At 30.9% G+C, this 17,500-nt stretch overlaps 2 protein-coding genes across 2 annotated transcripts in view; one reads left to right on the forward strand and one right to left on the reverse strand.

The window, feature by feature from the left end:
- Positions 1 to 17,500, reverse strand: part of LOC147015284 (uncharacterized) — a 444,530-nt gene that overhangs the window by 158,400 nt on the left and 268,630 nt on the right. The gene's annotated exons all lie outside the window — the stretch shown is intronic.
- LOC147015288 (uncharacterized) overlaps positions 599 to 17,500 on the forward strand; it is a 66,192-nt gene continuing 49,290 nt past the window's right edge. Inside the window, exons 1-2 of the mRNA XM_085849102.1 lie at positions 599 to 1,338; positions 1,436 to 1,600. Coding sequence (XP_085705228.1) covers positions 1,246 to 1,338; positions 1,436 to 1,600 — 258 coding nt within the window. The 5' untranslated portion in view covers positions 599 to 1,245. The remainder of the gene's footprint in view (positions 1,339 to 1,435; positions 1,601 to 17,500) is intronic.

Raw genomic sequence — 17,500 nt, forward strand, 5'->3', positions numbered from 1 at the left:
ATACATATATATACATATATATATATATATATATACATATATATACATATATACATATATATACATATATACATATACATATATACATATATATACATATATATATATATACATATATATACATATATATATATATACATATATATACATATATATATATATATATATATATATATATATATATACATATACATATACATATATACATATATATATATACATATATATACATATATATATATATATACATATATATACATATATATATATATATATATATACATATATATACATATATATATATATATATACATATATATACATATATATATATATATACATATATATACATATATATATATATACATATATATACATATATATATATATATATATATATATACATACATATATACATATATATACATACATACATATGTACATACATAAGTAGGGTAAGAATACTGATTCTGGCTCACTTTGCCCCATGTAAATGAATGGGGGATTTTCAGCGATTTATATTTTTTTCCCTAAAAATAAACCCCCTTTTTATCCCAAGGTATATTTATTTGTCTCCCCTTTTAACTTGGAGGTTGAACCTCATTGAATTGAACACCTGGGGGTTGAACAGCTCACTCATTGAACCTATAAAGATTTGTTCATTCTCAAATTCCTTCAATAGTTTAATTTTCTTTGCACAATAATCCCCATCTAAAATATTGACAAACAAAACATTTGAATCTTTATATTTTTTAAGATACCCCATTTGTGCCATTACGAAATGATAAACTTCTCTTAATGCTCTTGTTTGACCACCTCCTGAGCCACAGGTTATTTTTTGTTAAGCCCCGCCCACTTTTCTTTAAGCCCCGCCCACTTTTGTTAAGCCCCGCCCACTTTTCATAAGGTAATTTTTCTAAGCCACGCCCACTTTTCCTAAGCTCCGCCCACTTTTGCTAAGCTCCGCCCACTTTTCATAAGGTATTTTTTTCTAAGCCACGCCCACTTTTCCTAAGCTCCGCCTACTTTTGCTAAGCCCCGCCCACTCTTACATCATTTCCAGTTCATCTCTGACTCACAAAGAAATCACTAGAAAATTACAGGATGTTATGGTTTTGAAAAATTTCCCAATGAAGGCTTGCCTAGGCTTGCCCAGGGAATTTCCAAAGGAAACCACACCCACCAGTCTTTCTCTATAAAAGCTTCAAACCCAGGCTCCATTTTAAACATTTGTTCTTGCTGGCAATGGTGTTCTGTGTGCTTGTCTCAAACTCTCTGTCTTCTATGGAACTAAACCTTCAAGTTGATGAACTGGATTCAAACCTCTTATCTATTGAGGTAAGATTTTTTATTTTCCTATTTTCAAACTTTGATTGAAGCATACTCATTTAATAATTAAATAACTTAATTAATACATTATTATTTTCTCTCACAGGAAATTGTATCTGAAAATACTGCTTTTGCTACAACTTGGGGGGAAATTGTTGGCTTGGTTGAAGACCTTGAGTGGGATGACTTTAGTGTTCCTTGGAACTCTCTGTCTTCTATGGAACTAAACCTTCAAGTTGATGAACTGGATTCAAACCTCTTATCTATTGAGGTAAGATTTTTTATTTTCCTATTTTCAAACTTTGATTGAAGCATACTCATTTAATAATTAAATAACTTAATTAATACATTATTATTTTCTCTCACAGGAAATTGTGTCTGAAATACGAAATGAAAATACTGCTTTTGCTACAACTTGGGGCGAAATTGTTGGCTTGGTTGAAGACCTTATGAGCGACCAAGACCCACAGAACGAGTTCGTCCTTGATGACCCAACCAAAGAGTTATACCTTGGAGACCAGCAAAATCCTGAAAAAGAGTTTTACAGCAATAGTACTCATTGTGAGTTATCAAGACAATACCCACTGAACAAGTTATACCTTGATGAGCCAGAATACAAGTTTTACCTTGGAGACTCACAAATTTTGAAAAATCAGTAAATGAGTTCTGCCTTGATGGTTTAAATAACTACCTTGGAGACTCAGGAAAAGGGTTTTGCCAAGATGGTTCTAAATATGGGGCCTACCTTGGAGATTCACAAATTTTGAAAAATCAGTAAATGAGTTCTGCCTTGATGGTTTAAATAACTACCTTGGAGACTCAGGAAAAGGGTTCTGCCAAGATGGTTCTAAATATGGGGCCTACCTTGGAGACTCACAAATTTTGAAAAAATCAGTAAATGAGTTCTGCCTTGATGGTTTAAATAACTACCTTGGAGACTCAGGAAAAGGGTTCTGCCAAGATGGTTCTAAATATGGGGCCTACCTTGGAGACTCACAAATTTTGAAAAAATCAGTAAATGAGTTATCCTTAAGAGACTTTGTAAGTTGGTTTTACTTTGAATACTTGAAATGTGGGTTCTGGATTGATAACTCACAATGTGATACATATCTTGGAAACTCAACGGGAATGTGGTTATACCTTGAAGACTTGGAAAGTTGGGTTTATGTTGGACACTTGAAACTTTTTTGGGGGCTTTTATTTATTTATTTATTTATTTATTAATTATTATTATTATTTTATTTATTTATATTTTGGAGACTTTTGGAGTTGCTATCACTCTTTGGGATCTAAACCTATCGATGTAGTTCTTTGTCGGATGGTGCTTGATGGGAGCAAGATCAAGAAAGTTCTGGGAAGAAAGTGCAGGCTTACTCCCTCTTTCTACGTCATCAAACCTGAAAGCCTTAAAAGACAGAATTGGAAGAAGAGAAAAAAAACAAAAAATATACATTGTTCGTTCTGGGAAGAAAGTGCAGGCTTACTCCCTCTTTCTACGTCATCAAACCTGAAAGCCTTAAAAGACAGAATTGGAAGAAGAGAAAAAAAAACAAAAAATATACATTGTTCGTTCTGGGAAGAAAGTGCAGGCTTACTCCCTCTTTCTACGTCATCAAACCTGAAAGCCTTAAAAGACAGAATTGGAAGAAGAAAAAAAAAACGTAAAAATATATATATATATATAGGTGGAAATCTCATTTTGAAAAAGACATTGTGTTGGGCGAGGATTGAGTTGGGGTTGAGATTTTGAATGTGAGGGTTAGGGTTGAGATTTTGAATGTGAGGGTTGGGACACACACACATACACATCAACAAACAAAAGTTAAGCCTTGACTATTCAGTTGAGGATTCTGTGTTTGGGGTTCACAGATCTAAGAACGTCCCCCTTGACACACATTATATACTGTTATACACCTCGGACTTGGCCCTCGAGTGTCCACAACGGTGTATAGTAGGAGGGAGTGAAGCGCCAACCTATTGCTCCCATTGCACACACACACACAAACAAAAGTTAAGCCTTGACTATTCAGTTGAGGATTCTGTGTTTGGGGTTCACAGATCTAAGAACGTCCCCCTTGACACACATTATATACTGTAATACACCTCAGACTTGTTCCTCTAGTGTCCACAAAGGTGTATTATATGCTTAGTTTTGTCTTTTGTAATTCCTGTGAATAAAATGAACCTAAAATCTCTTCCCCTTCCAAATCATATATTTTATAAGTCCAAGGAACTGTATCTATTACATCAACAATTTTAAAAAGTTCTTTCGTCCATCGTTCAGTAAAACCCTTTTCAAAATGAGATTTCCACCTATATATTCTTACGATATCACCAACTTTGAACTTAGGTTTTCTGACATTAATCTCTTTTTCATATTTTAATTTTGTAAATGTTTCTGATGGCTTCATATTCGTTGACGTGTGAATCGTGTCATTATACTTATCCACAATATCCTGAATAAAAGATAACCATTGTTGTGAACCGAGTTGTGTGAATTTTTTATATAGTCTCTCTTTTAAGGTACGATTAAAACGTTCAACAACAACTGCCTTCCCTTCATTAAAGGTACTGTATAATGTAATACTGTTATTTTTTAAAAAATTCATAAATGTCTTGTTATAAAACTCTCTACCCTCATCAGTCCACAATTTCTTAGGTTTTCTCTTACTTTTATTAAATATCTGTTGAAAAGCTAACACAAGAGTATTACCTGTTTTGTTTTAAAAGGGACAACCCACGCATATCTACTCCTCAAATCAATAACGGTTAAAGCATACTTGTACCCCTTATCATTATTGAGTTCAATCAAATCAGCAGACCAGATATAATCAACTTCCTTGGAATAAACTTTCCTTCTCTGAAACTTTGTGAATATTGGTTTATGTAATTCATCAGCTAATTGCTCTTCAGTCTTAATGGCATCATTAGAGCCTATAAGTTTTTTGAATTTCCAAGTCCAAGTTTCAATTTAGCACTAATCATCTTCTTCACGATGAACCTATCAACTTTTTCTCTCAAGGTTGGATTTTGTATCAGAGACAAATTATATAACATTTCTCTATCGGCTTCATGCTTTTCTTCCAACGTTGTGGTATTCCCATAATCAATATCGTGTCTCATGCACACTTCATCAACTCTATTGATTGGTTTACTCCAGGATTTAGGATTGTCTGCCTCATCTAATCTTTTATCCAAGTTTGTGCCTGGACCACAGAAAGAATACCCTGGAAGATGTAATTCCCCTGGTATTCCAGTAGTTGTAAATTTACTTCCTGATAAAAACTTTTGTATATCTCCTCCGAGTTTGTGTTTGGAGATAAATTGATTTTTTTGAACCACACACCGAACATATACCTTTTTGTATAACCCTGTTATTTTTACTTTTAATATATGAAATATTTTTAGTATTAGTTTTCTTTTTACATTTGAGACAATAACTCATTTATTTATGAGAAAAATTTCTGCAGAGTGCAAAAACCTTTTTAGTTTCCAACATGCACATTTGAATCTTAATTTTTAAAACATAAAGAATCCTTAGAAATGCCTTCACTCTCTCCTCCATTTATTGAAGAAAAAACTTGAATTAAAATACATGTCTTCTCGATGTCGATAGTCTTGTCGAAAGTATTGCAAATAGACTTTTTAATTCTTTGTATTCCTCCCTGGTGAGATAAGTTAATTTCTTTAATACCTCTATTCTTTTTTGAATCTCACTGGTTTCCATATTTTGATATTTATTCATTCTCTCTCTTTCCTCCCTCTCTCTCTTCTCTCTTTCCTCCTTCTCTCTCTCCTCCTCCTCCTTTTCCTCCTCTTCCCTCTCTTCTTCAACTCCTTCCTCATCCCTTACTATACTTGAATCGTTTACACCCCATAGAATATTATACATATATTCATCAGGATTTCTTGTTATTCATGCATCGAAAATAATTTTCTTTACAACAGGATACCAATAAAATTTCTTTTGAATTTCTAAAAGAGCCCTACCTTTTCTTAACCTTATAATTTTTTCATTATTTAACATTCTAATTAAATCTAAAGTTGTTGGTTTATCAACATCAGCATAATGCCAATCTTTTATTGAAAATACCTCATTCTTATGTTGTAGAACATATTTATTAAAATACCGAATACCCTTTTCTTGAAGGTATGCTTGGACACAGAAATGATAATTTTCTTGAAGCCTTCTTGCTGTCATTTATGTATTAGAAATATATGTTAGAATAATATTATGGCACGAAACACCTCCCCATCTTCCCATAGTTAAATCATTTTGTATTTCCTTACTTATTATATATAATCCTGTTTTTTCTGTTTTCATGAGATAAACAAGGGCAAAACCATTATTATATTTACCCTTATTAAATTATTTTATTTGTTGTTTACTAATCGTGGCTCCACAAAACTCATTCTCGATACCAAGTGGATAATATTCTTCCTTACGAGACTGATTTAATTGTTCCAGGTCTTCGAGGTTAATTTTAAATGACCAATTATACCCTAAATCATTCATATCATACCCCCATTGTTCTATTCTCATACAAACGATACGCCCTTCTTTATAAAAATTTATTTTAATTCGAACTGTGAATTCTGTATGACCTGGAGATAATATCAACACTTCTGTATCTTTAGAATACACAGCCGTTTTATTTAAGTATATATATTGTGATAAATCGCTTAATCTCACCAAGTCATTCGCGTCAGTCGGGCTTGGATAATTTTTTAATTTATAAGCATTTTTCATGTTAATATTTTTGTTTATATTATATTTATGTCGTTCAGCCTGTGCCTTTGTGTAATAATTTGATAAATCAATATCCAGTTCTTGAGATACACCAAAGATAGAACCATCTTTACCAACATAAGTCATTTATATTAGATTAAAAATAATATCATAAAATTTTTTATTTTTGTTGAGTTGAAATAACACATATAGACATAATTGACCACAACACTTGGAATTTAATTCTTGGACTTGAAATGTTTGATAAACACCATTCTGTAAGAATTTTATGACTTCAACAGGTGGTGGAAGACCAAAACTATCAAAATAATATTTGTCTTGACTATTAAAAATACAAACCCAATGAGAACCGTTCCCATCATTATCTTCTAAGTTCATAATAATATTCTTTGTATGTTTCGACACATTTGTTAATTCATCTCTCATACAAATAACCACATTATGAATTTTTAATTTCTTACAATATTTGACAAGTTGTAAATTTGATGTTGTATTCTTTCCAAATTCTTTCAACCACTCATCAATACTCATTTATTTATTAGAAAGATATAATCCATTACCTCTTTTCGTTAATTTTACACCTGCTTGTGCTATAGAAGAAAGCATATCTCCAACTAACAATCTCGCTTTATCAGGCAGACCTTCAAGTTTTTCAGCAAAATCTACAATTACACCACTTCCACTAATTTGTTTCTCCAACTCTTTGTTATGTCTTTCCAATTCTTTTTGAGCCTGGAGTTGAGCCTTCCTTTCGTTGGCAGTTTTGACCGCTGTTGAAATACCACCCGTCAATGCTCCAACCGCACTTAAACCAGCAAATAAAGGAATTAGAAATGGGAGAAATCCTCCACTCGTCTCTCTTATTGAATATTTTTTCAACATTGGTTTTGTCATTTTAATTTTAAGTGAGCCAGTGTCATTCAAGATTTTAACCTGTTCTCTTGTGAGCAAAACATCAATTCTTACTGCTCCTTTTCTCTGAATTGTATTAACGTTAATCGTACAAGGCTTTTGATTTTGAACACAAGATGATAGTTTATGAAGATTGATTTGATTAACATATACCCCAGTTGGTACTTTGCCACTCATTTATTTAACAAAAAATTATGTGAGACTAATCATCACACCATTATCTGTATTAATCTGCAATTCTGTTTCTTCCAAAAGCAAACAATATGTATCAACTTCTTCACTCTCTCCTCTTTCAATGTATAGGGAAGTATCCACTCGATTAGACTTTATAGTTTCTTTTTGAGCGCTCAGGTCAAACGTATAGATTGTATACAAACTTTTAAATGCTGTCATATCCAAAATAGGTTCTTTATTTCCATTACTTTCACACACCTTTTGGTAAGACTTGTATGCTTCAGCAAAATCATTTTTTCCCAATTAATTTCCAATCTATCTCGTGGATAAAATGTTCCATCTAGAGAAACGCGAAGTTGTTTCACCTTAGCATTATCACTCAATGCATTATTCTTATCAGTCGCAGTATCACCATCTGGCTTTTTAAAAATCATCCACAGATATCGTGGCTTTCCTTCCAGAACACCCAAATTCCACGTGTAAGTAGTTTGATTGAGTTTAACGTGTTGACATCTTCTTTTGAGGTATGATACACTGAGTGGTTTTTTTGAGTTAAGTCTTCGATTCAACATCTCTTCTGTTTTAAGATTAGGAGTATATTCACTGATATACCAACTCATCTCCTCAATTACAAATTTATTCTGATCACCAAAAGCATTACCAACACCAAAAAGCAATCTATTTTCATTATCATTCCTTTGTAGTTGAAATCTAATTTTAAGACCATACAGAACTTTATCATAATCACAAAATCCAAATATACCTTTAAGAGGAACTGCCACAGTAAAACTATTTTCTGCTTTTGTATCATCATTATACATTCCTTTCCTTTGAATATATCCAGGGTCTGTGTTTGTTCCCGTTGACATATCAGGAATAAAACCTTCGACAGACCCCTTTCCCATTCTATCACTGAATGTATAGAGTGTAAATTTCATCATTTCAGATACAGCAGAGACATAATCAACCGCTTCAACTTCTTGTGTTCCAATATACAATCGCACACTATCAAACATTTTCCAGAAGAAATCATTTACAAGTGTAGCGTTTGTGTTATTCCCAGCCTTAGTGAATTTAAATTTACACAACAAGAAACTTTCGGAGAGATTCAAATAGGTTTGTTGATTATTTATTTCAAAACTTTTTGTACCATTTGTATTCCAGTCTGTTCCAGTTATTGCATTTACCTTGAAGTAATCTTCTTTTTTAGTGGAGTTTGAGATAATAATAGTATCATCCAAATCATAGATACTATCAATTGCTTCCATACTTGTATTTATTTAGGAAAAAAGATGTTAAAACTTTTGAAACCCTGATCCAAGTATTTGAATTATTTTCTGTCGTTCTTGGGGGACAACTGAGTTTTACCTTTCTTAATTTCTTTTATTGCTTGTAATTTATGAGATTCTTTCTGAGCATCTTTTATACTCTTTACAGCACCTGCTACATTTCCCACAGCAGAAGCAGTTGAACCAATTAGGTCTTTATGTTTAAGAATAGTTGAACCAATACCCATGAGAGTATCAATTATCCCATCTCCTCTAAATTGATGTCCAACACCCCTTTGTCTCTTAGGTTTATAGTATCCTCTACCAAGATACATACCTTCACCCTTGTAGTACGGGGAAAGGAACATCCCATCCCCTGTAATTATTTTATATTTTCCCAACTCGTGCTTCCTCACAATAACCATCGTATTTATTTATTGAAAAACTTCACGTAGGTGAATTCTGATGGATATAACTTCTCCATTAAAAGAAATCACACGATTATCTTGGTCGGTTATCCTAAAATTTACTCTGTGTATGGTTTTTCCTGACACAGGTAGATAAACCAAATTTTTAGGCTCCATATTGAATTTATAACCAATTGGGGTTGAGTATGCGCTGAATGAAAATATTGTATTTGTTTTTAATCCATCATTATAAGCACCATCAATCAAATCACAGTGAATTAACACCGAATTTATTCCTGAGGATATTTGAATGACATTATCACTGTAAAACGTCCCATTAGTTTCAATCTTTTTTGAGGAGAAACCTAATAACTCTCTAAATGAATTATCAATTGTGAAATCAACCTTGTAGTTATTTTTAACTTTAATCGTTGATTTTGAAGTATGTTTTTGAATGTTTATAACAATATTTTTTGGTTCATCACCCTGTTCTTTCATAAGACGAGCAATTTCGGAAGATATTTGAGAAATCTCGTATGCTCCGGTGAGACTGTTATCGTTTTGTATCCACTTCCCGGATTATAACTAAACTTGTCATTTTTCTCGGTTATATTAAATAAGGTATTATAAGTCTCCATGGACAATAAAGATGCCTCATATTCTTTTGTTGTGTCAAGTTGTAGTGGGTATGGGAATGAAGATGTGTGGTCGCTTGTTGTGAAATTAAAACTCAGGATTGTGCTTCTCATCTTATTTAATATGAGTTAAAATGTCTTTATATTGAGATTTATTAATTATTTTCATGTTCATCAACTGGTCTAAAATGGCTGATGCTTCATTAAAACAATTGTTATTTCCAGCCTTCTTACTGCCGAACAACAATAACAGTCTATTAACTAATTGCGATGGGTCATTTGGAAGAAAACTAATACCTGAACCAAGGATACTTAAAGCCTGAATAATGTGTTTCTCCTTCTCATTCTTCCTACTTTTACCAGAAAGAATAACCTTATAATTTAGAGTGTTCAGCAAATCAATATATACTCTATCATCATTATTTTCCATATCCAATGGTTTATCAATATACTTTGATTCATCCCTCACAGTTGAACCTTGTCTTCCATCTTTTGTGAGAAGAAACATTAATCTCGGAGTTAGTTTAACAGGGGTTGAGCAGAACTTAAGAACCTTAATTCATCATTAAATATCAATACCTTTTCTTGAACAAGATGAAATATTGCTGGTTGTTCTGTTGGAATGAGTCCTGCTTTGGTTTTTGAATCCGCTGAATATTCATTGTTTTGAACAGCATTCACAATATAATCAGGGGGTTGATTAATCTCTTCCAGTTGTTGAAATAAACCTTCATCATCATATTCTAATTCTCCTAAATGCTCTAATTCTTCCTCCGTCATTTGACTGAAATCTTTTAACATTTGAAGCTTTCTAGGAGTATATTCTACTGTGGGAACTGTGGAAACATCTTTCATTTTTCTTGGGAAGTCTTTAAAAGTGGTTTAAAAAATTTCTCTTGTTTTTTTCAAATGCTTCTTCGCCCGTTAGTTTCTGTCTGTGTTTCTTCTTTATGTCTTCCTGTTGTTTTACAACTTTTGAAACCAACTCTTGATGTTCCTTAAATCTTCTTGCTCTTTCTTTTGTATCCATTTATTTATTGTAAAATATCATTTAATGAATTGTAAAGATCAACAGGGAAATTTTCCTTTTCTTCATCATTCAAGTAGATGTGTTCAAATAAATCCTTTTCTTTAAATATTTCATCAAATTCTTTATTAACATTAATGCGAGTTGTAATTTCTTCTTCACTAATCCTTGCATCTCTGCTTTTCATACGTTTGTGTTGAGTTTCTTCATCAACATCAAAACCGAATGATAAAATCTTCACTCCGCTCAGATATTCAATAATTTGTCTCGTTCCTTCTGGATTAGTTTCTAATATCCCAACACCACCAGATTTTAGTTTCTTTAACTCACTCTTACAATGTGAATATTTTGTTGTACCAAGAGAAACCTCCTCAAATATTTGTCCTTCATTCCTCAATCGCATATGTTCCTCCACTGAAATATAGTGATAATCTTCACCTTTTACTTCTCCAGGTCTTATTGCTCTAGTTGTTGTTGATACAATGCGTATCACGGGGTGTTTTTTAAGTAAATTTACAATATTCTCATTTGTACTACACAAGAACCTTGATTTATGAAAGTTTTTTCCAGAAGCAGATTTACCCACAAGATTTATAATAATAGTTGTCATTTATATATGTAATTGTTTATAAAACAAAAAATATATCCCTTAATATCTCATCTTGTTTCACAACAATATATTTATATTTTTCAGTCGTGTGCTTCATATAATCCTCAAATTTCTTTTTACTACATAATGTAGAACAATTATCTCTCCAAAAATTATTGATATCTATTGAATTTAACTTGAATAAAATAAAAGTATTAGCATTGTTTCTGATGGAACGACGAGGAAGTTGAAAGTACGATTGACTAAGATAAATACAATTACAAGAAGAATGTCTCCCTCTTGTGTAGTAGCTGTCCATTACCGTTTGGTTTCTCTCATTAACACAATCATCAAAGATAACGAGGTTCTTTTTGATTTATCCAAATCTTGGGGAGACGGTATATCATCCGTATTATCACTAAGAATACAAGTTATAAGATTTGATTTCTTTTTACATCTCTGTGTATCACAAAATAGTTGAATTATATCTTCAATGTTATAATCATTTAGGTTTTTTTGACGTTTAAATAAACCTATTATATCTTCTTTTGAAGACCAGCATTAAAACCTTGTGAGAGTAGTTGATACTCTGGTTGAAAACTCGACTTTGTGAAAATTATTAAATTATCATAATCTAAAAAGTTGGGAGTGAGGAGCATTTTTAAAAGTAAGCAGGTTTTTCCACATCCACTTGAACCAACTATGAGACATCTTAATGAATTTGGGAGATTTTTATGGTTGTTAAATTTTATCTTATTTTCCCAAATAGGTAAAAAATCATTCATTTATATATTTGAAAAACAGGTTATTTAATTTATTATTGGCTTTTTTAGAAACTCTATATTTTATCCTAAGTTCAGGTTTAATTTCAAGATAATCCATTATTTTATTTATACAATATCTTGTGTTGATATTTCCCTGAAAATTACATCCATGAATAATATACAACAACAATCCTTTGAACATTTCTCTTATACGTTCAGTTTCTTCCCTTGTAAGGAAAGGTGTGTTATCATCCTCATACTTTACATTCATTTCTCTAATCAATCTTGTAAAGTAATTCATTTTTGGTGTAAATCTAAAAGAATTATTTTCCTTTTTATATTTTTTATTATCATTAATTAGAAGATAATCACAGAATATACATTGTTTATAGGCTTTTGACTCTGTGTTTAATCCCCGTCTTTCACACGCAGGACAATTCTCAAATTTGTCATATGGAGAATCAGGAAAGTCTAGCATATTTATAAAGTAAAACTTTACTTAAACTGAAATTCATCTATACTTTCAGTTGTATATTACCATCGATATCGATATACTTTTTCATTATCAGATTCAACGACAACATTTTTTATATTAAAGGTAATTTTAAAATTATCGTTAACTACTATTGAACGAAATGTCATTTCACCTGATATATTAACATCCTTTATTTCATCAAGATTTACATCTTTAGGGTTGTTGAAAAAAATACAAATTTCTCCTTGCATATTACAGATGGTCTTATCTTTTCTTTCTAAAGCTTCATCCATAAGGTTTTTGTTCTTTGATACTTTTTCTTGTTTCATTGCTTTTTCTAGTTTTGAATATATTACTAGAAGGAGAGGAGAAACTTTTGTTAGAGATACTTTAATTGATGTTCTACCAGGTATACTAAAAGCCCTTCCACTGAAGGAAATTGAAGAACTCATATTATTTACCATAATAGTTTTTATCCAATAGTTGTTATATTTATCTTTGTTCAATTTTACATCCTTGACATATTTCTCAGTATCTTTAACAGATGAAGAGATTGATTGAAACTTGTCTTTTGTGTCTTGAAACATTGTATTTATTAAGTGAAAAAGTTGGAGGATAAAATGTTTTTAAGCACAGATTCACCTATAAATTAAACGAAATTTTCATCAAGAAAATTTTAGTTCAAGCAAAGTTTTATTCTATAAATATGGTGAATACAACGTACTGCGATGTTTGTAATCACGAATATAAACATTATAGAAAACACCTCCGAACCAAGAAACACACATTTAATCTATTTCATCAAATATCTCCTCTTGAGTTGGAAAGAAAACATTGTGATATCTGTTCAAAGGATGTTTTGAAGAGTAGTTATAATCAACATCTTCAATCACAAAAACACAAGAAAAATGAGTTTAAAGTAAAGGGAGACTATTATATTAAAAACACTGATGAGGCATTTAAAGGGCATATAAAAATAAGGATTTTTCAATTTGGAGAACCCGGTCCATCATCAATAGCTGAATCAATTGAAATAGTGAAACCCGATGTTGAAAAATTTATTAAAAAGACATTAAAAGAAATAAAAACTTTAAAGTTTTATATGGGAGTGAAAATGAATATGAAAAGACAAGATGAAGAACAAACTCCTTATATGAGAACAGATCTTCATTTTATAACATCATTTCAAGATTTTTTGAATAGTGGGGTTTATGAAGAACTATCAAGACAAGAGGAGGATGTTGATAATACAGTGGTAGGAAGTGGATTCAATATTAAAAAATCATCTTTTTAGATATACACATTCTAAAAATCAAACCCTCTTAAAGCTTCTTCTTATATTGAATTACCAAAAGAAATAAAACTAAAGAAGGCAGTTGTTAATATTAAGAACAATGATAATAAATGTTTTCTCTGGTCTGTTCTTGCTCACTTACATCCACCAAAATGTAATTCAGAAACAGTAAAACAATATATGAAATATGAGAATACCTTGGACATTAAAGATTTTAAATTCCCAATGCCACTAACAGATATTCCTAAATTTGAGAAAAAGAATAATCTTTCTATTAATGTATATGGATTAACGGATACAAACAAAGTTCAAATATTAAAAATTTCAAACAACTATAAAAATGAAGAAACACACATTGACCTTTTATATTTTAGTGTTGGAAAGAATTCACATTACACATACATCAATAATTTATCAAGATTAATCTCTTCTCAGGTATTCAGAACAGCAAACAAAATATATCCTTGTAAGCGATGTCTTAATTCATTTCATACAAAAGAACGATTAGAACAACATTCAAAATATTGTAGTAATCATAAATCAGCTGTAATTACAATGCCTAAACCTGGTGAAAAGATTTCTTTTGAAGATTATAATAAATCTATCATGCACCCATTTGTGATATACGCTGATTTTGAATGTATCCTTAAAAGATAAATACTGCTTCTCCTAATCCAAAAGAACCATATACAAATAAATATCAAAAACATATTCCTTGTGGTTTTTGTTATTATATCAAATCATCTGTTGGAGAAAAGTATAACAAACTTGAACATTATCGTGGAAAAAATGCTTCACAAGAGTTTGTAAAACGATTAGAAAAGGATTGTATAAGACTCACTAAATTAATGAAAGAAACAAATGAACCGATGAAATTAACCAAAGAAGAAAAATTAGAATTTAGAATGAACAATATCTGTCATATTTGTGAGGGGGAAATTAAGGAGTTTAAAGTTAGAGACCATTGTCATCTTACTGGTAAATATAGAGGTCCCGCTCATTCCTGTTGTAATCTTAATTATAAATTACCTTCTTTTATTCCAGTCTTTCTTCACAACAGCGCCAACTATGATACACATCTATTTATAAATGAACTTTCAAAAACACCAGGGAATATTTCTGCTATAACAAACACAAGTCAAAAGTATATTTCATTTTCAAAAATGATATTCACAAAACCTATAACTCGTATTAGGTTTTTAGATTCTTACAAGTTTATGGGAACACCACTAGCCTACCTCGCATCAAATCTAAGCTCCACAGACTCTTTTCCAAATCTTAATTCATTCTTTCCAAAAGAGGAAATTCTCACTAAAGAGGAAATTCAGATTAAAGATGAAATTCTGATTAAAGAAGGAATTCTTACGAGAGAGGAAATTCAAACAAGGAATGAAATTCAAAGTAAAGAGAAAATTCTTACAAGTAAGGGAATTTATCCTTATGATTATATGGATTCATTTATGAGATTTAAAGAAACACAACTTCCTTCAAAAGAAAGTTTCTATAATAACCTTTATGAAGAAGAGATAAGTGATAAGGAATATAAACACGCACAAGAAATATGGAAAATATTTAAGATAAAGAACCTTGGAGAATATCACGATTTATATCTAAAAACAGATGTTTTATTGTTAGCTGATGTGTTTGAAGCTTTTAGATCACTCTGTCATAATAAAAATTGTTATGGGTTAGATCCTGCCCACTATTTCACAGCTCCTGGTTTAGCTTGGAGTGCAATGTTGAAAATGACAAAACAAGATATAGATTTAATCAGTGATGTGGATATGCTTTTGATGATTGAGAAGTCCAAGAGAGGTGGAATATCACAAGTATGTTCAAAAGATATGCTAAAGCAAATAATAAATATCTCCCAAATTATGATAGTGAAAAAGATAGTAATTATTTGATGTATTTTGATGCTAATAATTTGTATGGATGGGCAATGTCTCAATCTCTACCTTATGGTAAATTAGAGTGGGTGGAAGAAAAGAATTATGAAAAGGCTTTGATGAATATTGTTATTTCTTCTCAAGAGGAATTGAATGACGAAGAAGAAGGTTATTATTTTGAAGTTGATTTGAGGTACCCGAGTGATCTTCATAATAAGCATAAAGATCTTCCTTTTGCATGTGAGAAAGAAACTCCAAAGAAAGAATGGTTAAGTGATTATCATAAAAGTTTTAATATTAAAGGTAAATCAACAGAAAAGTTATTAACAACATTCTATGATAAAGAGGGATATGTTTTGCATCAGAGAAGCTTAAAACAGTTTTTGAGAGAAGGATTGAGAGTAGCTAAAATTCATAGAGTTTTAAAATTTAAACAAAGTCCTTGGGTGAAAAAGTATATTCAATTCAATACAGATATGAGAGCAAATACAAAAGTAAAATTTGAAGGGGACTTTTATAAATTAATGAATAATGCTGTATTTGGAAAGACTATGGAAAATGTTAGAAACAGGCAAAACATTAGATTCGCAACATCTTGGAAAGAAGCTTCGAGATTGATAAATAAACCAAGTTTTGAGAGAGAAGAGGTTTTTCAGAGAACTTTTCTGCAATTCATATGAAAAAGGAAAGTATTGTAATGGATAAACCAATTTATATTGGAACAGCAGTTCTTGATTTATCAAAGATATTGATGTATGATTATTTGTATAATGACTTAAAGAAAGAGTATGGTGAAAATGTTTCATTGTTGTATATGGATACTGATAGTTTTATCCTAGATATAAAAACTGATGATGTTTATGAAGATATGAAGAAAAATATTGGAGTATATGATACAAGTAATTTCAGCAAGAAGAGTGAGTTATTTTCCAAAAAGAATGAAAAGGTTATTGGTAAGTTTAAGGATGAGTTGGGTGGAAAAGTAATGAGTGAGTTTATTGGATTGAGAGCAAAGGCATATGCTTATAAGTATGGTGAACAGATTGATAAGAGGTTAAAGGGAATAAAGAAATATGTAATAAAGAAATCAATAACTTTTAGAAATTATTATAATTGTTTGATGAATAAGAAAGAAGAATATAGGAAAATGAATACAATAAGAAGTTATAAACATAACATATATAGTGAAGAAGTAAATAAAAAGGCATTAGGAGCCTTTGATGATAAGAGATTTATTTTAGATAATGGAATAGATTGTGTTCCATATGGATATTGTATGATAGAGTGTATAAAATAGATTATGTTTTAACGATGGGAAGATGGGTTAGGGTTTTTAAGGGCTACCGCCGCGTTTTTTCACAATATATAAATGGTTAAACCAAGTATTAATCAAACTAAAGAGTGGAGAAAATCTCAGTCTTGGTATATAAATGGAAAACATAATGAATGTGAAAAATATCAAATAAGTCTTATTGAAAAAATAACTAAAACAAAGGTAAATAAAACAAATAAGCGAATTAATTTAAAAACTAGTAAGTTAGAGGATGTAAAGAAAAAAATGAATATCCTTGAATGGACTGAAAACTTTGATGGTTATCAATTGAACAATGAAAAAACAATTTACTATAATCTCAAAATGATATGTGGCTCAGGAGGTGGTCAAACAAGAGCATTAAGAGAAGTTTATCATTTCGTAATGGCACAAAAGGGGTATCTTAAAAAATATAAAGATTCAAATGTTTTGTTTGTCAATATTTTAGATGGGGATTATTGTGCAAAGAAAATTAAACTATTGAAGGAATTTGAGAATGAACAAATCTTTATAGGTTCAATGAGTGAGCTGTTCAACCCCCAGGTGTTCAATTCAATGAGGTTCAACCTCCAAGTTAAAAGGGGAGACAAATAAATATACCTTGGGATAAAAAGGGGGTTTATTTTTAGGGAAAAAAAATATAAATCGCTGAAAATCCCCCATTCATTTACATGG

This window comes from Eptatretus burgeri, chromosome 12 (genome assembly GCF_056783735.1).
Source record: "Eptatretus burgeri isolate ZD-2024b chromosome 12, Ebu_testis_v1, whole genome shotgun sequence".
Classification (NCBI taxonomy): Eukaryota; Metazoa; Chordata; class Myxini; order Myxiniformes; family Myxinidae; genus Eptatretus; species Eptatretus burgeri.